At 60.2% G+C, this 15963-nt stretch overlaps 1 protein-coding gene across 1 annotated transcript in view; it reads left to right on the forward strand.

Annotated features, from left to right (window-relative positions):
• GALNT9 (polypeptide N-acetylgalactosaminyltransferase 9) overlaps positions 1-14127 on the forward strand; it is a 117360-nt gene extending 103233 nt beyond the window's left edge. The window contains exons 7-11 of the mRNA XM_032168232.2: positions 6894-7079; positions 9452-9589; positions 11369-11464; positions 12684-12851; positions 13382-14127. Of these exons, the coding sequence (XP_032024123.1) occupies positions 6894-7079; positions 9452-9589; positions 11369-11464; positions 12684-12851; positions 13382-13528 (735 nt within the window). The 3' untranslated portion in view covers positions 13529-14127. The remainder of the gene's footprint in view (positions 1-6893; positions 7080-9451; positions 9590-11368; positions 11465-12683; positions 12852-13381) is intronic.
• Positions 14128-15963: the final 1836 nt, after the last annotated feature.

Here is a 15963-nt window from a genome sequence, read left to right on the forward strand (position 1 = left end):
CAGCTCTGCACAGCCCCGCGGCCCAGGAGGCCTGAGTCTCACTGCCAGTTAATCCCACTCGCCACCCATCTCCGCTCAGAGCTGGGGTTCGGGAAGCCGTCCCCACCAGGGCGCACCTCATGGCCCCGCTCAGTCCTCCAGCTGCACCCACACGTGATCAGTGTGATGTCTGAGCCTCACCTGCCTCCCCTCTAGATGACAGTTTCGTGATGGAGGCCGCATGTCCCCAGGGCCTCCAGGAGAACCTACAACCCTGTTGCTTTGCTTGTCTTGACCAGGAGAACAGCTCCGACTTCACGGGACGGCCTCGCCCTCAGGCCCTCTGCCAGGCCCACGGCACCGCCAAAGACGACGTCAGTCCTCAGTGTACAGGGGGAGTTTTTGAGCCAACGCCCACGCGCAGCAGGGCCCCCTCCTGTCTCTCCTCTCGCTGGGATGCCCCAGCCCAGGGCCTGCGGACCGCGGGCCCCAGGGACCCACCCACCTGTGGAGGAGTCACTGTCTTCCCGCCTCTGGCCTCTGCAGTTAGTGACGGCCCCTCAGCCTTGGTGTGTCACCCACGCCACCCGTGTCTTCCTCGTGTAACCGGAAAGGGGTCCCCATCCAGACCCCAAGAGAGGGCTCTTGGATCTTGTACAAGGCGGAATTCGGAGCGAGGCCACAGAGGAACGTGAAAGCAAGTTCATTAGAGAAGTAAAGAAATGAAGTAAAGAGAAGAATGGCTGCTCCACAGGCAGAGCGGCCCCCAGGGCTGCTAGTTGGTTATTTACTAGTTAACTTTTGTGGTTATTTCTTGATCACAGGCTAAACAAGGGGTGGATTATTCATGCGTTTTCTGGGAAAAGGGGGCAGGATTTCCTGGAACTGAGGGCTCCACCCTTTTTAGACCACGTGGGGTAACTTCCTGATGTTCCCATGGCATCTGTGAACTGTCACGGCGCTGGGGGGAGTGTCTTTTAGCAGCTAATTCATTATGAGCATAGAATGAGCCGTGAGGACGACCACAGCTCACTTGTTGCTGTCTTGGTTTTGGTGGGACTTGGCGGCTCCTTTACTGGAACCCGTTTGTTTGAGACGGAGTCTCGCTCTGTCGCCCCACTCGTCACTGCAACCTCCACCCTGCCTCACCCCCCCTAGTAGGCTACAGTTGACCCACCACACCATCTTTTTTATATGTGGTGTATATATATATATATATATATTAGTAAAGATGGCATTTCACCATGTTGGCCAGGATGGTCACGATCCCTTGACTTCATGATCCGCCTGCCTCGGCCTCCCAAAGTGCTGGGATTACAGGCACGAGCCACTGCGCCTGGCCTACTGCAACCTATTTTATCCACAAGGTCTTTGTGACCTGTGTCTTGTGCCGACCTCCCATCTCATCCTGTGACTTAGAATGCCTTCACCGTCTGGGAATGCAGCCCAGTGGGTCTCAGCCTCATCTTTCCCAGCCCCTGTTCAAGATGTGGTTTGAATGGCTCTGACACTTGGACTTCCGCCCTGGCTGTGGGGCCAGATGGTCAGGTAGCACGGGGGTGACCACAGGCATCGTCACCCAAACCAGGACACCTGAGAGTTACCGGAGGTGCTATTAATAATTACCCCAAGACAGGGGTATCGGCTCGGATTGTCTTGGGCAGTGGGGATGCATGGCTAGTAACTAGCATTAACTAGTACTGACTATCTGCTGCATGCCAGGAAGCCACAGGAGTGAGGGTCTTTGTCAGCTGTGCCTGCCAAAGCAGCATGGATGGGTCGGCTCTTGGATGTGTAACAATCCACTCTGAAATGCTGCGGCCTAAGACAACCGTTTCCTTGGCCCACAACTCTGGGTTGGCACATGCCCTATGTGGGGCAGAGTGGCTCTGCTCTCAGCTGGCCTTGCTGATGCCGGCAGTCCGCTGCCAGGTGAGCGGGGTTGGCCGGTTGGGGTGGGGAGGAATGGGCTCAGCCAGGCGGCTTTGCTCTGCTCCACATGGTCTCTCATCCTCATGCTGGTGTCCAGGTTATAAGACAGAGATCGGTGTGTGCGCAGTCTCCTGAGGCCCAAGCTTGGCCTTGGCACTGGGTGGGTTCTGCCCTTTCTGTTGGTCCAAGTAAATCGTGTGACGAAGGGCTAGGGTGATGGCGTCCCTCTCTCAGTGGGGAGAGCTGCACACACAGACACCAGAAGGCAAGTCCAGCTTATCCCCAGTTGCTCTCAGTGCAGAGTGCCAGCTGGGCTCCGGCCTCCTTCACCTGATGATCTTCCAATGTGGCCAGGAAGGGGAGGGGCCCGGGCCTCCTGCCTCTTGAGAGCCCCTGAGAGGTGGGCCAAGTGCCTCTGGCTCCTGTGGCAGGATTTTGCCTGATACTTAGGTGTTGGTCTCCTCTGGCCCACAGAGTGGAGAATTTATTGCCAATATTCATCTGAAATTTATAGAGGGGTTAAACTGTTTCCCTTGAGGCTGTGATGGGAGAGCCTTTAAATTCTCCCTCTGCACAAGCATCAGTCTCCCAGGGAACGCAGCATGAGGCAGATCTGCCAGTCAGATGATGTGCTGGTCCCTGGCTTCACAATATGTGAAAAATGACAAGGTCATTAACTGTAACACAGAAAAAAGACCTGCCCCAGGTATGGGGATGCCACACACCAGTGCTGCTCGCGTGAGGAGTCGTGGGGGGTGGTGAGGGCTGTCTTGTTCTTTCCCTGTTTTGCAGGGATTGGAAAGGGGATGTTGCTGAGGGCGTGGGGGTTCACTCTCCGACTTTATCACTCCTGAGCTAATGGCCCTGCTGAAAAGCCAGGTCACGCAAGCTGTGGGCCCGTGTGCTTAGGGGGCATTTCACACACCCCGAAAGTTCAGGGGTCTGCGGCCCAAGCCCGGAGACTAAAGCAGCCCAGTCCCCGGCTGTGACGGGTCCTCAGCTAATGATGGAAGCCAGCCGACTCCCACCACCCAGGAGCCTCTCCCGTAGCTTCGGTCCTTCTAGAGACATGGTGGGGGACCCGAGGGCCGAGAGACCTGAGGCTGCGTTCACCCAAGAGGGGGCCTCAGCACCACCCGCAAGCTCAGCACACGCCGACGGGGCTGGAACCCGCGGAGCCGGCTCGGGGAGACCTCGCAGACCTCCCAGCAGTCCCACCAGGTTCCCACGTGGAATCGCCCCAACGCTGCAGAAAGCCCCAGGGACAGAGTGGCTGTAAGTGGCTGTGGGGTTCCTAAAGGGAGCACATTCGTTCCACACTATTTATCACGCACCTGCTGTGCGCCCGGCCTTGCTCTGAGCACTGGGAGGCAGCTGTGAGCAGAAGCGACAGAAACCCTGTCCTGCAGAGCTGAGTCGCGGGGAGGGGCAGTTGGAGACGGGGATGGACAGGAAGCGGCGCCATACTGAGGGGTGTGAGCCTCCGGTCCGGACGCCCAGCCACGGGGCAAGGACGGCGGCTCTGAACAGGACGGAGGGAGAGGACTCACCCTGAAGACTTGATGGTGACATTTGGGGTTTATTTTTACTTTTTATGTTTTCAGACACGGTCTCACTCTTTTACCCAGGTTGGAGAGCGTTACGTGACCTTGGCTCACTGCAGCCTCAACCTCCCGGGCTCAGGCGATCCTCCCGCCTCAGCCTCCCAAGCAGCTGGGACCACAGGCAGGCACCACCACACCTGGCTAATTGTTTTTTTTCTGTGGAGATGGGGTCTCACTATGTTGCCCAGGCTCTCTGGTTTTTTTAATGGACAAATAGGAGTGTCCCCGTTCGTGGGGTGTGGCGTGCTGTGCTCAGGTCAGGCAACCGCACAGCTGCCACCTCCACATTTGCCATTTCCTTGTGTGGGGGCTCGGCTCCTCCTCCCCATTGCCGGCTGGGTCATGATCAGGTCCGCGGTCCACCCTCAGGGGCACCGGCACCCGCTCCTCTCTTCCTGTGGTTTTGGGTTTTGTTTTTGTTTTTTGTTTTTTTTTCGACATGGAGTCTTGCTCTGTCACCCAGGCTGGAGTGCAGTGGTGTGATCTCAGCTCACTGCCACCTCTGCCTCCCGGGTTCAAGAGATTCTCATGTTTCAGCCTCCCGAGTAGCTGGGACTACAGGCATCTGCCACCACGCCCAGCTAATTTTTGTATTTTTAGTAGAGATGGGGTTTCATCATGTTGGCCAGGCTGGTCTCGAACTCCTGGCCTCAAGTGATCCACCGACCTCGGCCTCCCAAAGTGCTGGAATTACAAGTGTGACCCCCTGTGCCCGGCTGGTTTTGTGCCTTTAACTAATCTCTCTGGCACTGGAGCTTTGAAGGCTAGAGGCAGTGGAGCATGCAGAGACCTGGGAAGGACGCCTGGCGTGGGCACTGCCTGTGCCAAGGCCCTGAGGGGGGTGTGTGGGGGTGCTGGGAAGGCCAAGGTGCTTCGAACCCAGGGCGTGGGCAAGGCAGGCGTCAGGAGCTCTGGGGGGCTTCGTGTTCCCTGGCGTGAGGCCCGAGGACAGGATGCTGGCAGGTGGGGGGACCGAGTCCCTGTGGCCTCTGTGCTGGGGGTAGACAAGGAGCCTGAAGCTGCTGGAGGCCGCCCCAGAGGCCGCTGTGCCAGGCGCTCCTGAAGACGGGCGGGCGGACGATGCAGGACGAGGCTCTGTCCCGCCCCTGCAGAGCTTCCTTCGATCCGGTCCCTTCCAGCGAAGGGCAGGGCTCTGAGGCTCTTCCCCCCGCCCCCTCCTTCTCAGGAAACCTGGGTGGTCTCAGGTTGAGGTGGGAGACAGCAGCAGAGTGGGAGGGCGGCGGGCGGGATCCACCAGCGAGGCCCCTTCCCGCCACGAACAGAAATCCCGACCCTAGTCTCGAAGGCAGAAAGGAAGCCCCGGCTCAGGGGGCTGGAAAACCCCAGGCTGGACCCCGGCAGCTCCGGGCCGGCTTTTCTCAGGCAGAGAACAGACAGACACCCAGAAACCACCTGCCACGACGGGAACCCGATGCAGAAACGCGGTTCACTCCCTCGGGATGCAAAGGCCAACTTCACCAGGCACAGCGGCGGCGCGGACTCCACCGTCCCGGGGAAGAAGCCGGAGCCCTGTGGGTGACCTGGGACTATGGGGTGGGGGTGTCCCGGGCCGGGCTGAGCAGCAGGGAGGTTCTGGGTCGCCGGACCGGGGTCAGGGAGACTGGCAGCCGAGCGCCGTAATCATCTCAGCGAGGAGGGAGCGGCTCCCTCCTGCCCCAGACTCTGATCTGCCTGCGGTGGGCGGTCTCGGAGCGGCTGTGAATGATGGACGATGTGGCCTCCCGGTTCTCTCTCTCCCTGGGACTTGGCTTCCTGAAGGCAGAGAGTTCCCCCACACAAGGGACTGGGCCTCTGGGATGGGGTGGGCTGACGGGCAGCCCCCAGAGGATGCAGTTAGGGGCCCTGTGAGCGTGGCCCTCTTTGGAAAAAGGGATCTTTGCAGACATGATTAAGAGAACGGCCTGGAGATGAGAGCAGCCTGGACTAGGATGAACCAGAGTCCAGGGACGACTGAGGGATCCGAGTTCAGCTGGGCAGAGGCACCGCCCTGTGCACCCCTGCAGCTGGCACCACCCTCGGCCTTGGCACCTTCTCAGCACTGCAGAGCGAATAGGGCAATGCCAGGGCTGCCCACCCTTTCTCGGGTGGTGGTGGGGGGATTCGGGAGATGAGGCAAGCACAGTGCCCGCCCTGGGCCTGGCACACTCGTCCAGCGAGGGAGGCTCAGGGCTGAGGACCTGAGCATGGCGGAGCTCGGGCCACGTGGATCAGACCCGTTTGTCCATAGTGACGTCAGCCCATGGGTGGCATCGGCCTTTTTTTATGGGGTGGATGGGATGGGACAGCACAGGATAGGGTAGGATAGGATGTGACAGGGGCTGGCTCAGGGCTCTCCAGGAAACAGATTAACAGCAGATGGTGGGGACAGGGGTTTAGATGTGTATGTTCATCTAAGGAATTACCTGGTTATGGGGGCTGAGAATACCGAGATCGGCCGTCGGCTGGCAGGCGCCCAGGAGAGCCGGTGGCGTGAGCACCAAGCCTGAAGGCAGGCGAGGACCCACGTCTCAGCCCAAATCGAGCAGAGTGTGTGAACGCTCCCTCCCTCCGCCTTTCTGTCCTACTCGGGCCTGCAGGGGACAGATTTAAACACGGCTCCCACCAGAGGCCGTGCACAGACCACCCAGAATCGGGAGAGCAAATGTCCCAGCACCCTGTTCCCTGCCACGTTGACACAAAACTAACCCTCACAGGCAGGACAGCGAGGGGGGACAGGCCAGAGTGAAAGAGCACGTATAGGAAGGCCGGTATTGCTTATGTGAAACGACACGGAAGGAAGTGAGCATAAAAGGATACGCAGTGACAAACACGTTTCCGCTGTGCATGGGGGTTCACAAAGCCAGGGGCCACAGGGCTTTCTTAGCTGGGGAGGCTGGTTGGGCTTTTGTTCAGATCCAGGTTACGTGTGTTCTGGGGATGCGTGGAGCGGCGTCTGCACAGCAAGCGGCTGTTTGTAAACATTGTTGGTGTGTTCAGGTGCTGGGGGAGGTGGCTGGTGCAGTGGGGCGGGGGGTTCCCTGCACAGAACAAGCACTGGGGGGTGGGAACCACAGGGTGAAAAACCTGTTAAGTGTTGGGGTCGGTGGCATAAACTCCCCCTCCCCATGGCCATCGTGTAACGCACAAGAGAAAGAAGTCACAGAGACGAGCAGCCTGCGCCGGACACAGCCCAGACCTGAACCTTCTCTGTGTGCGGGGTCCCCTGAAAACAGCCCCCGGGACCCACCAGTCCCGTCGGCGGTGCGGGTGCCCCAGGAACAGAGGGCCTGGCCCCTTGGCCTCTCACGGGCCCCTGGCTGGCTGGGCTGCCCGCCTCTGTCGGGAAGGACACCCGCACCCAGCGCCGTCTCCCCGCAGGTGTGGCAGTGTGGTGGCAGCATGGAGGTGCTGCCCTGCTCCCGCGTGGCCCACATCGAGCGCACCAGGAAGCCCTACAACAACGACATTGACTACTACGCCAAGCGCAATGCCCTGCGCGCCGCCGAGGTGTGGATGGACGACTTCAAGTCCCACGTGTACATGGCCTGGAACATCCCCATGACGGTGAGTCCCGCACGAGCCGGGAGCCAGGGCCACGCCACGGCAGGGCCGGGCCGGAGGGAGGCCCCCTTGGGCCCCCTGCAGGTGTGAGCGGGTGTGTTGACGGGTGTGCACAGGTGCAAGCAGTTGTACGTGCAGGTGTGAGGGGGTGAGCTGTCTGCCTGCGAAGGAGCCTTCCTCACACTGGGAAGGGACCAGCTCACACCCGCCCCGTGTGGTTCCTCTCAGCCCAGAGCAATTGCCCGTGGTTAGAAGCCAGGGAGGGGCGGCCTCTCCCCAACCTGGTGCCGCCGCCTCAGCCAGGGCCCCACTTAGCGCCCTGCACGGCACCTGTCAGCCAGCGTGGCCCCCTCCCCTCCCCGCCCCAGCCCCGGGCAGCCTCAAATGTCTGTTTCATGAACGGCTCATACGCTGTGTGGCTTCCCGTCCTCGGCACCACGTTTTCCAGGTCACCCCCACCGTGGCTGAGTCACGTCCACAGTGTGAAAGGGCATTTGTCTGTGGCTATGTCAGGGCAGAGTCACGTCTGTGGCGTGAACGGGCCCCTCGTGTGGATCCACTCGTCCGTGGATGGACATTTTGTCCACGGTGTGAACGGGCCCCTCGTGTGGATCCACGGTGTGAACGGGCCTGTCCTGTGGATCCACTCGTCTGTGGATGGACGTATTTGGTTGTTTCCTGTTGGGTTTTGGCCTATGAGTGGCTGACCTGCTTCAAGCTGAGGATTGCTGTTTGTTTTCTAATTTGTAATTTCCCATAAAGAGCCTGAATTCTGGCTTTTCTCAAAGCACCCCACCCCCACAACCCTAAGAAGGGCAGGTACTGAGACAGGCCGAGACCCATCCCGCCACACCCCAGCGTCTCTGGAGCCACCCCCTTCCTTCCCTGGCCACTGTAGGCGTTGGGTCCCTGAGTTCTGGGAGGACTCATCTTAGAAACAGCCTTGTTTTTTGCATCAACCCCAGTAAGAACCAGATCTTAAGTCATGACCCAGCGTGCGCGCACACACATGTATCTATTTACATCTGTCCACATGCAGCGCTTTGCATACATAGCACCAAAGTCATCCTCCTCATTCACTATATACTAATTCTTAAAAATTCCCACTACAGCCCCTAAATTGGTTCACCACCCCCTGCTAGAGTGCACCCCAGTGTGTGGGTGACACGGCCTGAAGGGGCCCCAGGCTGGACCATTCACTGCAAACCCAGCATCCTGCCCCCAGATCAGCTCCCACGGCAGCTCCCGCCAGGCAGATCAGGAGCCGTGGACACGTGCACTCGTGTCTGAGAGATGAGAAGAGGGTACCCGGTGCTCCTACAGCTTTGTTTTCCGTGACGTGATAAGGAAAACATGCAGGGCGATGACCTCCCCAAGTGTGTGGGCAACTGAATGAGGGACTCCAGGCCCCGGGGCAGCCAGGCCGGCAAACGCCTGTCACCTCCCTGTGTCCAAGGGCCCTGGTGTGAGCCCCTTGGCTGATTAAAGCCTCATAACAAAGCAACAATGAGTTTCTGGCGTGATCGTCCCCACTTTACCAATGAGAAACTGAGGCACACAGAAGGTAGGGGACTGTCCCAGGACCACACACCAGAAGGTGACGGGATTCAAGCCCAGGCCGTGAAGGCCAAGTCATCTGCCCTCCCCACAAGGCCTGAGCCTGGAGGGTCCCTGGGCAGGGGCAGGTGCTCCCTCAGGGCTGGCTGGCCATCAGGGCGCTGGTCCCTACAGCCCCTCAGGCCCCACAATCCCAGGAAGACGCAGACACCGCACTCGGATGTGGGTTCTCACGGCAGAGGACACGAGTCAAAGTCAGCAGAGGGAAGAGACACCTGGGCAGGGACCAGGAGAGGCCGGGTGCAAGCTCCCAGGTGTCCCCTCCCGGGGGGGTCCCGTGGACTTGATTCTCCAGCACCCATGCGTGACAACACGTGCCAGGTGGGGCCAGCCAGGAGCCCCCGAGCCTCAGTGTCCAGGGTCCTCACCAGGCTGGTCTCGTGGACATGGCCGACCTCGGTGTCCACCCTCCAGAGGTCAGGCTGGGGCTGTGCAGCCAAGGCCAGGTGAGCGGGGCCGTCTTCTCAGGCAGGAGGGTCCTGGGCCCGGGTGGGTGTGGACGAGCCGGCTGCAGCAGGGGCCCTCGGGGCTGCTCTCCGGCAGGGTCCTTCCCCTCGGGAGCATCTGCCTCAGACCCCTGTGGATATTGGGAGGCTGGGGGGTCCCACCTGGATGGGGCCTCAGCCCCTGAATCCCCGGGGGAGGCTGCTTCTGTGAGGGGACTCGGTCCCTGGAGCCCCCAGTCTCATCATGGGGAAGACCCAGGTCATGGGGACGGTGACACTCACGTGCCCTCCTGCCTCCTTCTGGCCTTGCAGAACCCAGGGGTGGACTTCGGGGACGTGTCTGAGAGGCTGGCCCTGCGTCAGAGGCTGAAGTGTCGCAGCTTCAAGTGGTACCTGGAGAACGTGTACCCGGAGATGAGGATCTACAACGACACCCTCACGTACGGAGAGGTAGCGCCTCCCCCGAGGGCCCCGTCCGCCCTGACTCCTGCGCACACGTGTGCATTCAGGGTGATGCAGGCACATCCACATGCACACACAAGGTGCAGGTTCACATAAACACACACGCACCTGCAGACACACGTGTCCATACACAGCCATTCCTTCACATGGACCTCCCTAGAGGCAGGCAGGTGTGTAGTCACATCCATGCATACACGTGTGTTCACATGCCTGATTCAGACATACTTACACACTCACATGTATGTGTACATAGGCATACATGCACTCACCTAGATGTATGTACAGAGACACATTCACAGGCAGGTACGTAAATCCATGCAAACACTCATATGTACAAGTGCACGCGGACACGAGTATACATTTGCACAGTTTTGCTCATGTACACACAGAGCTCTACAAACACAAATGTATGTTTCACTAAGTGCATAAACCGCAAAGGGGCCTGTGCAGATAAACATACAGCCCTTGTTATCAAGGCAAAATAACGTGTGTATGTGTACACATCTGTGCATCCACATATGCAGAGCCGTGTTCATACACCACCGTGCGTGCATGCAGGTGCTCACACAGACGCACACGATGGGTGATATGCACACCCACACTCACACAGGCACATCAGCTACACAGAGAACCCCATCTCCACTGGCCCCCACGTGCACGGTGCTCTGTAAAGTCAGCGAGAAGGTTCTGCTCTTCTGCCCTCTCCCCGGCGGGGTGCCTCCCACCATGGGACTTGAGCATCCCAGCCCTGAGCTGGCACTCGGATGGGGCAAGGAAAAGGGTCCCTGGGGTGGATGGTCCTCGCTGAGCCTCCCCTCCCTGCAGCTCCTGGTCCACCCCACGCTGACTCCAGTCCCTTGGGCACAAAGGTTTCCCAGGCAGCGCTGAGAGTGCATCGGGGTGCTGCCCCTGTCCCCCCAGCCTCCCTGTGCTTCTACTCTGCCCACTCCGTCCTCAATTAGCCAAGCTCAGGCACCCCCCACCCAGAGCAGCCGTAACATCCAGACTTCTGCTGGGCTTTCTCAGTCCCGATTCAAACCTGTGTGACCTCTTGCGGTGGCCATGCTGTATGGGTCAGCTGCTGCTACAAACCCAGCAGCCTGGAAACGCGGTGGACAAAAGCAATACGTGTCTACACTTGCTCACGAGCCAGGGCCACCCAGGCAGTGCTGCCGGCCTGATCCAGGCTGTGCTGATCTCAGAGGGGCCTGTTCTGGCGGCTGGAGGTTGGCTGACCGATGACAATCATCCCGCAGCAGGCTGGCCCGCGCTTGTTCTCAGAGGGCTGTCAGGATTCCTTCCAAGACAGAGTGGAAGCTGGAAGGTCTCCCAAGGGTCCAAGCCGACACCAGCCTAGACTCCAAGGCTGGCGAGCAGTCTCTACCCACTCAGTGGGAGCTGCAGGGGTGCCGGGAGCAGACGGCAAGGCAGGGAAGCCACTCCACAGCCTAGGGCCTCCGTCCCTGCTGCTGAGCAAGGCTGACACTGCCATCCTCAAGCCTCCCTATTGAGTGATGGCCAAGTCTCCATCTGTGCATGGCGGACACATCCGTGTCTCCATCAGTGACAAACTCGGTCAGCCACCCCTTCCCAGGAGGTCCAGCAAGTCCCTTCCCAGGCAGCCCACCCAGCCGGAGCACTCCACACGCCCCCTCCTCCTCCCGCGGGCACCTCCTTAGGTGCTGGCTGCAGAGCTGGCTGCGCGAAGCTCCCTGGGGCTGCACCCTCAGGTGACTCTGGACTTTCTCCTGGGGCTTCTGGTTGCAGGTGAGAAACAGCAAAGCCAGCGGCTACTGCCTGGACCAGGGCGCAGAGGACGGCGACCGGGCGATCCTCTACCCCTGCCACGGGATGTCTTCCCAGGTAGGAGCAGCAGCGGCCACTCATGGAGCTCCCGAGGGGAGCACCCCAGGCCACCAGGACCCCACACCCCGGGGCAGAGGCACAGGGCCAGCCTTGGGCATGGGGTGTTCTGAGGCCACCAGAGCTGCGTTCCAGGGCTTGGAGCAGCCTGAGGGCCCCTCTAGAAGAGGCCTCCCAGCCTGCCCCACCTGGAAGGCAGCAGAACGCAGTGAATTGAAAACAGCCTGGGCCAGGTGCAGTGGCTCATACCTGTCATCTCAGCACGATGGGAGGCCAAGGCAGACAGATCACTTAAGCTCAGGAATTGAGACCAGTCTGGGTAGTGGGGCAAAACCCTATCGCTACAGAAAGTACAAAAATTAGCCGGGCATGGTGGGGTATGCCTGCAGTCCCAGCTGCTCGGGAGGCTGAGGCAGGAGGATCACCTGAGCCTGGGACGAGGAGGTTGAGCCGAGATCATGCCACTGCACTCCACCCTGGGCAACAGAGTGAGACCCTGTCTCAAAAAATTAAAAAGGAACCAGGACTTTGGGGTCAGATGGGCCGTGGGCGCGTCACTCCCCCCTAAGTCAAGTGCAACAGCACTTAGCACTCAGGGCTGCTGCGTGATTGAAGTGGAAGTGTGGGAAGCATTGGCCCTGGGGTGGATTAATACGGAAATACTGCTGTTAACCTCTGAGTCATCCCCACCCGGGCGGGACTCACCTGCAGCACGGGCCCGGGCCCAGCCCTGCGGAATCACAGTGGTCAGGGGCTGGCCGTAGTGAGGGTCCAGGCCATCTGACCACGACCCCCATAAGGAGCTGGACGTTTCTAACCCCACGGGAATGCGCGTTCCGCTCACACACGGTGCTGCATGTTACCCAAATTAAACCCGACTCCTGTCCTCCCCGACATGAGTGGGGCCGTGCTCTGAGTCTGAGCCACGTTCATGACGTCTGTCCAGGCGGAAGCCCAGCCACCTGTGCAAGCCGGGAGCCTGGCCCTGCGGGCATCCGGGCGCCGTCCAGCCCGCATCGCCACGTGGGCCCTGCCTGGAGGGTCTCTCCCACCCACAACAGTGTCCCAGGGTGGAAGGCTCCAAGGCAGCCGCTCAGGGCCCCGTTTGCAGCTCAAGGCAGCTCGCACGGCCTGTCAGCGCTCACTGGGGAGAGCCTGGGCCATGGCACCCCCAGGCCTGGACGCTGCTCTCACACAGTCCTGGTGGTCCTGTCCCCAGCTGGTGCGGTACAGCGCTGATGGCCTGCTGCAGCTGGGGCCTCTGGGCTCCACAGCCTTCTTGCCTGACTCCAAGTGTCTGGTGGATGACGGCAGGGGCCGCACGCCCACCCTGAAGAAGTGTGAGGATGTGGCGTGGCCAACACAGCGGCTGTGGGACTTCACCCAGGTCAGCCTTTGGGGAAGGGGGGGGGGGGGGGGGGGGGGGGGCAGGGCTGCTGGGACCCCTGGGTGCCTCTGCTACTAGAGCCAGCCCATCGGGTGGGAGCTGGAGTGTGGCAGTGGGTGGTCAGGGGACGGGGCCTTGGATCAGCTGCTCCCTTATGGGCCCCGACGCTCACAGAGAGGGCAGGTGACTGGTCAGGGTCACACAGCCAGAGAGGGGCCGGGCTGGACAGTCTGATCATAGCCCTGCATCTGCCTCTTCCAGCCTCAGGTGCCCAGGGTAGAGGGAGGATTTAGGGAGGGGATGACGTATGATTCCAACCTGGGCCTCTAGCCCTGCAGGAAAGACAGGAAATCCTTGAAGCTCCGCTGAAGTCAGCCCCTTCCGGGCCCCCCCGGGTGCTGCTGGGTTTCCATTCAAGCTGCCCCAAGAATGAGCACGAGCGCTGAGAGCACGAAGCAGCCTCCCTGAGGTGGGGGGAGGGGGAACAAAGACGCCTGCACCTGGCTGACTTGGTGTGCCTGTCCCCACAGAGTGGCCCCATTGTGAGCAGGGCCACGGGCCGCTGCCTGGAGGTAGAGATGTCCAAAGACGCCAACTTCGGGCTCCGGTTGGTGGTGCAGAGATGCTCGGGGCAGAAGTGGATGATCAGAAACTGGATCAAACACGCACGGCACTGACCCCACCTCCGCCTGGACCCCCACAGACCTCGGGAAGGCGCTGGGCCGAGCCGGTGTGGCTGAGTGACCGGGGTATGCCCGGCAGACACAGCAGGACAGGGCTGTATGTGCGGCCAGGACAGCAGAGGCCGAGGGGCCGGGGTGTGGCTGAGTGACCAGGGTGTCAGCCACTGCATCTGGAGTACAGCTTCTGCTAGGACAGGCGGCTCTACCCGAGGGAGGGCGTCTGGGGACAGTGACGCCAACTCAAACACGTGCCTTCTCCACGGTATCTCCTGGCCAGGCTGCTGGGACAGCCGCCGCCTCTGCATGTACCACAGCCCCCCACGCCCCATAAGGAGGCCAAGCCCCGGACCACGCGCCAGGCTGCACCCCAGCATCTTCCACCCATAGGCCACCCATGCTCCAAGCAGCCTCCCCCAGCACTTGCGGCCGCTCAGCCCTCCAACCAAGACCTAAGTCACACATCATAATGCAGCTCCTTGTGGTCTGGTAAGAGGGGTGCTGGAGGACATAGACGGCGACAAACGTGAGGCCGTGTCTAGGAGGCTGGCACGACTGCTTCAGCAGAGACCAAATAAAGAGAGGATTAGGCAGCAGCGCTGTGTGTGTCTTCCTGGGAGCTGAGCTGGGGGGTGGGGCCCGGTCCCGCCTCTCTCCCAGGCACCTGGGCCCTGCCGCAGCCCAGCCCCTCGCCTGTTTTAATAAATACAGTTTTATTGGTGCCCAGCCATGCCCATTTGCTTACTATTATCTGTCGCCACCGCTGTGGGGCTCTCGGCACAGAGTCGAGCCATGGCCGCGTGGCTCACAAAGCTGCAGACGCGGACCCTGGCCGATTAAGAAATCATTGGCTGAAGCCCGTGCTGGGATGTGGCCTGGCAGGTGGCCTCACGTGTGCAGACAGACCATGAACTCGATGCAGCCAGAAAAACGGAGGAGAGCACGTCCCCTGCAGCCACCCATGCAGCCGGGGGCCGTCAGCCTGAGAACTCACCGGAACAGAAAACCAAAACCATGTGTTCTCACTTACCCGTGGGAGCCGAATGCTGCGTGCACACGATGCAGAGGGGGAACAGCAGACGCCCAGGACTGCAGTGGGGCAAGTGGGAGGAGGACAAGGGCTGGAAAACCGCCTGTCGGGAGCTGCGTTCACTCCTGGGGTGATGGGCTCGTTAGAAGCCAAAACCTCAGCATCAAGCTATATACCCACATAGCAAACCCACACATGTACCCATGAATCTAAAATTTGTTTTAAAAGGCCAGGCACGGTGGTTCACGCCTATAATCCCAGCACTTTGGGAGGCTGAGGTGGGTGGATCATCTGAGGTCAGGAGATTGAGACCATCCTGGCTAACATGGTGAAATCCCATCTCTACTAAAAATACAAAAATTAGCCAGGTGTGGTGGCGGGCACCTGTAATCCCAGCTACTCAGGAGGCTGAGGCAGGAGAATAGCTTGAACCTGGGAGGTGGAGGTTGCAGTGAGCCCAGATCGCGCCACAGCATTCCAGCCTGAGCAACAGAGCGAGACTCCATCTCAAAGAAGAAAAAAAAAGGGTAGGTGCCAAATTTGGCAAGTCCAGGCTCCGAGTCTCCAGGGAGTGAGGACGCTGACCCGTTGTCACCAGTCGGAGTTCAGCCTGTGGGGACACTTCTGTCTGCTAGCCCTGGGCAGAGGCGATGGGGCTGGGAACACTTCACTGTCCACTAGCCCGGCGTTCAGCCTGTGGGGACACTTCACTGTCTACTAGCCCTGGGGGGAGAAGCAATGGGGCTGGGAACACTTCACTGTCCACTAGCCTGGCGTTCAGCCTGCGGGGACACTTCACTGTCTACTAGCCCTGGGGGGAGAAGCAATGGGGCTGGGAACACTTCACTGTCCACTAGCCCAGAGTTCAGCCTGCGGGGACACTTCACTGTCCACTAGCCCTGGGGGGAGAAGCAATGGGGCTGGGAACACTTCACTGTCCACTAGCCCTGGGCAGAGGCGATGGGGCTGGGAACACTTCACTGTCCACCAGCCCAGAGTTCAGCCTGCGGGGACACTTCACTGTCCACTGGCCCTGGGCAGAGGCGATGGGGCTGTACTTCACTGCTCTTTCCAAAGCCCGCGGGGGGACACATTCCTCCCCCAGCACCCTGCCCGCTGGGGTGCCCACCCACCGCACGGCCCCTCTGCTCAACGCCTTCCTCTGGGACTCTCCGGTCGTTGCTTCCTGTTCCTGTAAGAAGCCCTCAGGGGTCCCAGTTTCTCTGTTCTCAGCAGAGAATTCTCCCAACCCCAGCCCAAGCCTCAGCCCTCTGTCTAGTCCAGACCTTGCCAAAATTCTAAGATCATGGAGGTAAAATACAGGCAGTGAGTGAGGCCCCAAAAGCGAGTGGCTTGCCAGGGACCTCCCCACCCCCAGCCAGACTCACAGGAGTCCAGAAGT

Source organism: Hylobates moloch, unplaced genomic scaffold (genome assembly GCF_009828535.3).
Source record: "Hylobates moloch isolate HMO894 unplaced genomic scaffold, HMol_V3 SCAFFOLD_12, whole genome shotgun sequence".
Classification (NCBI taxonomy): domain Eukaryota; kingdom Metazoa; phylum Chordata; class Mammalia; order Primates; family Hylobatidae; genus Hylobates; species Hylobates moloch.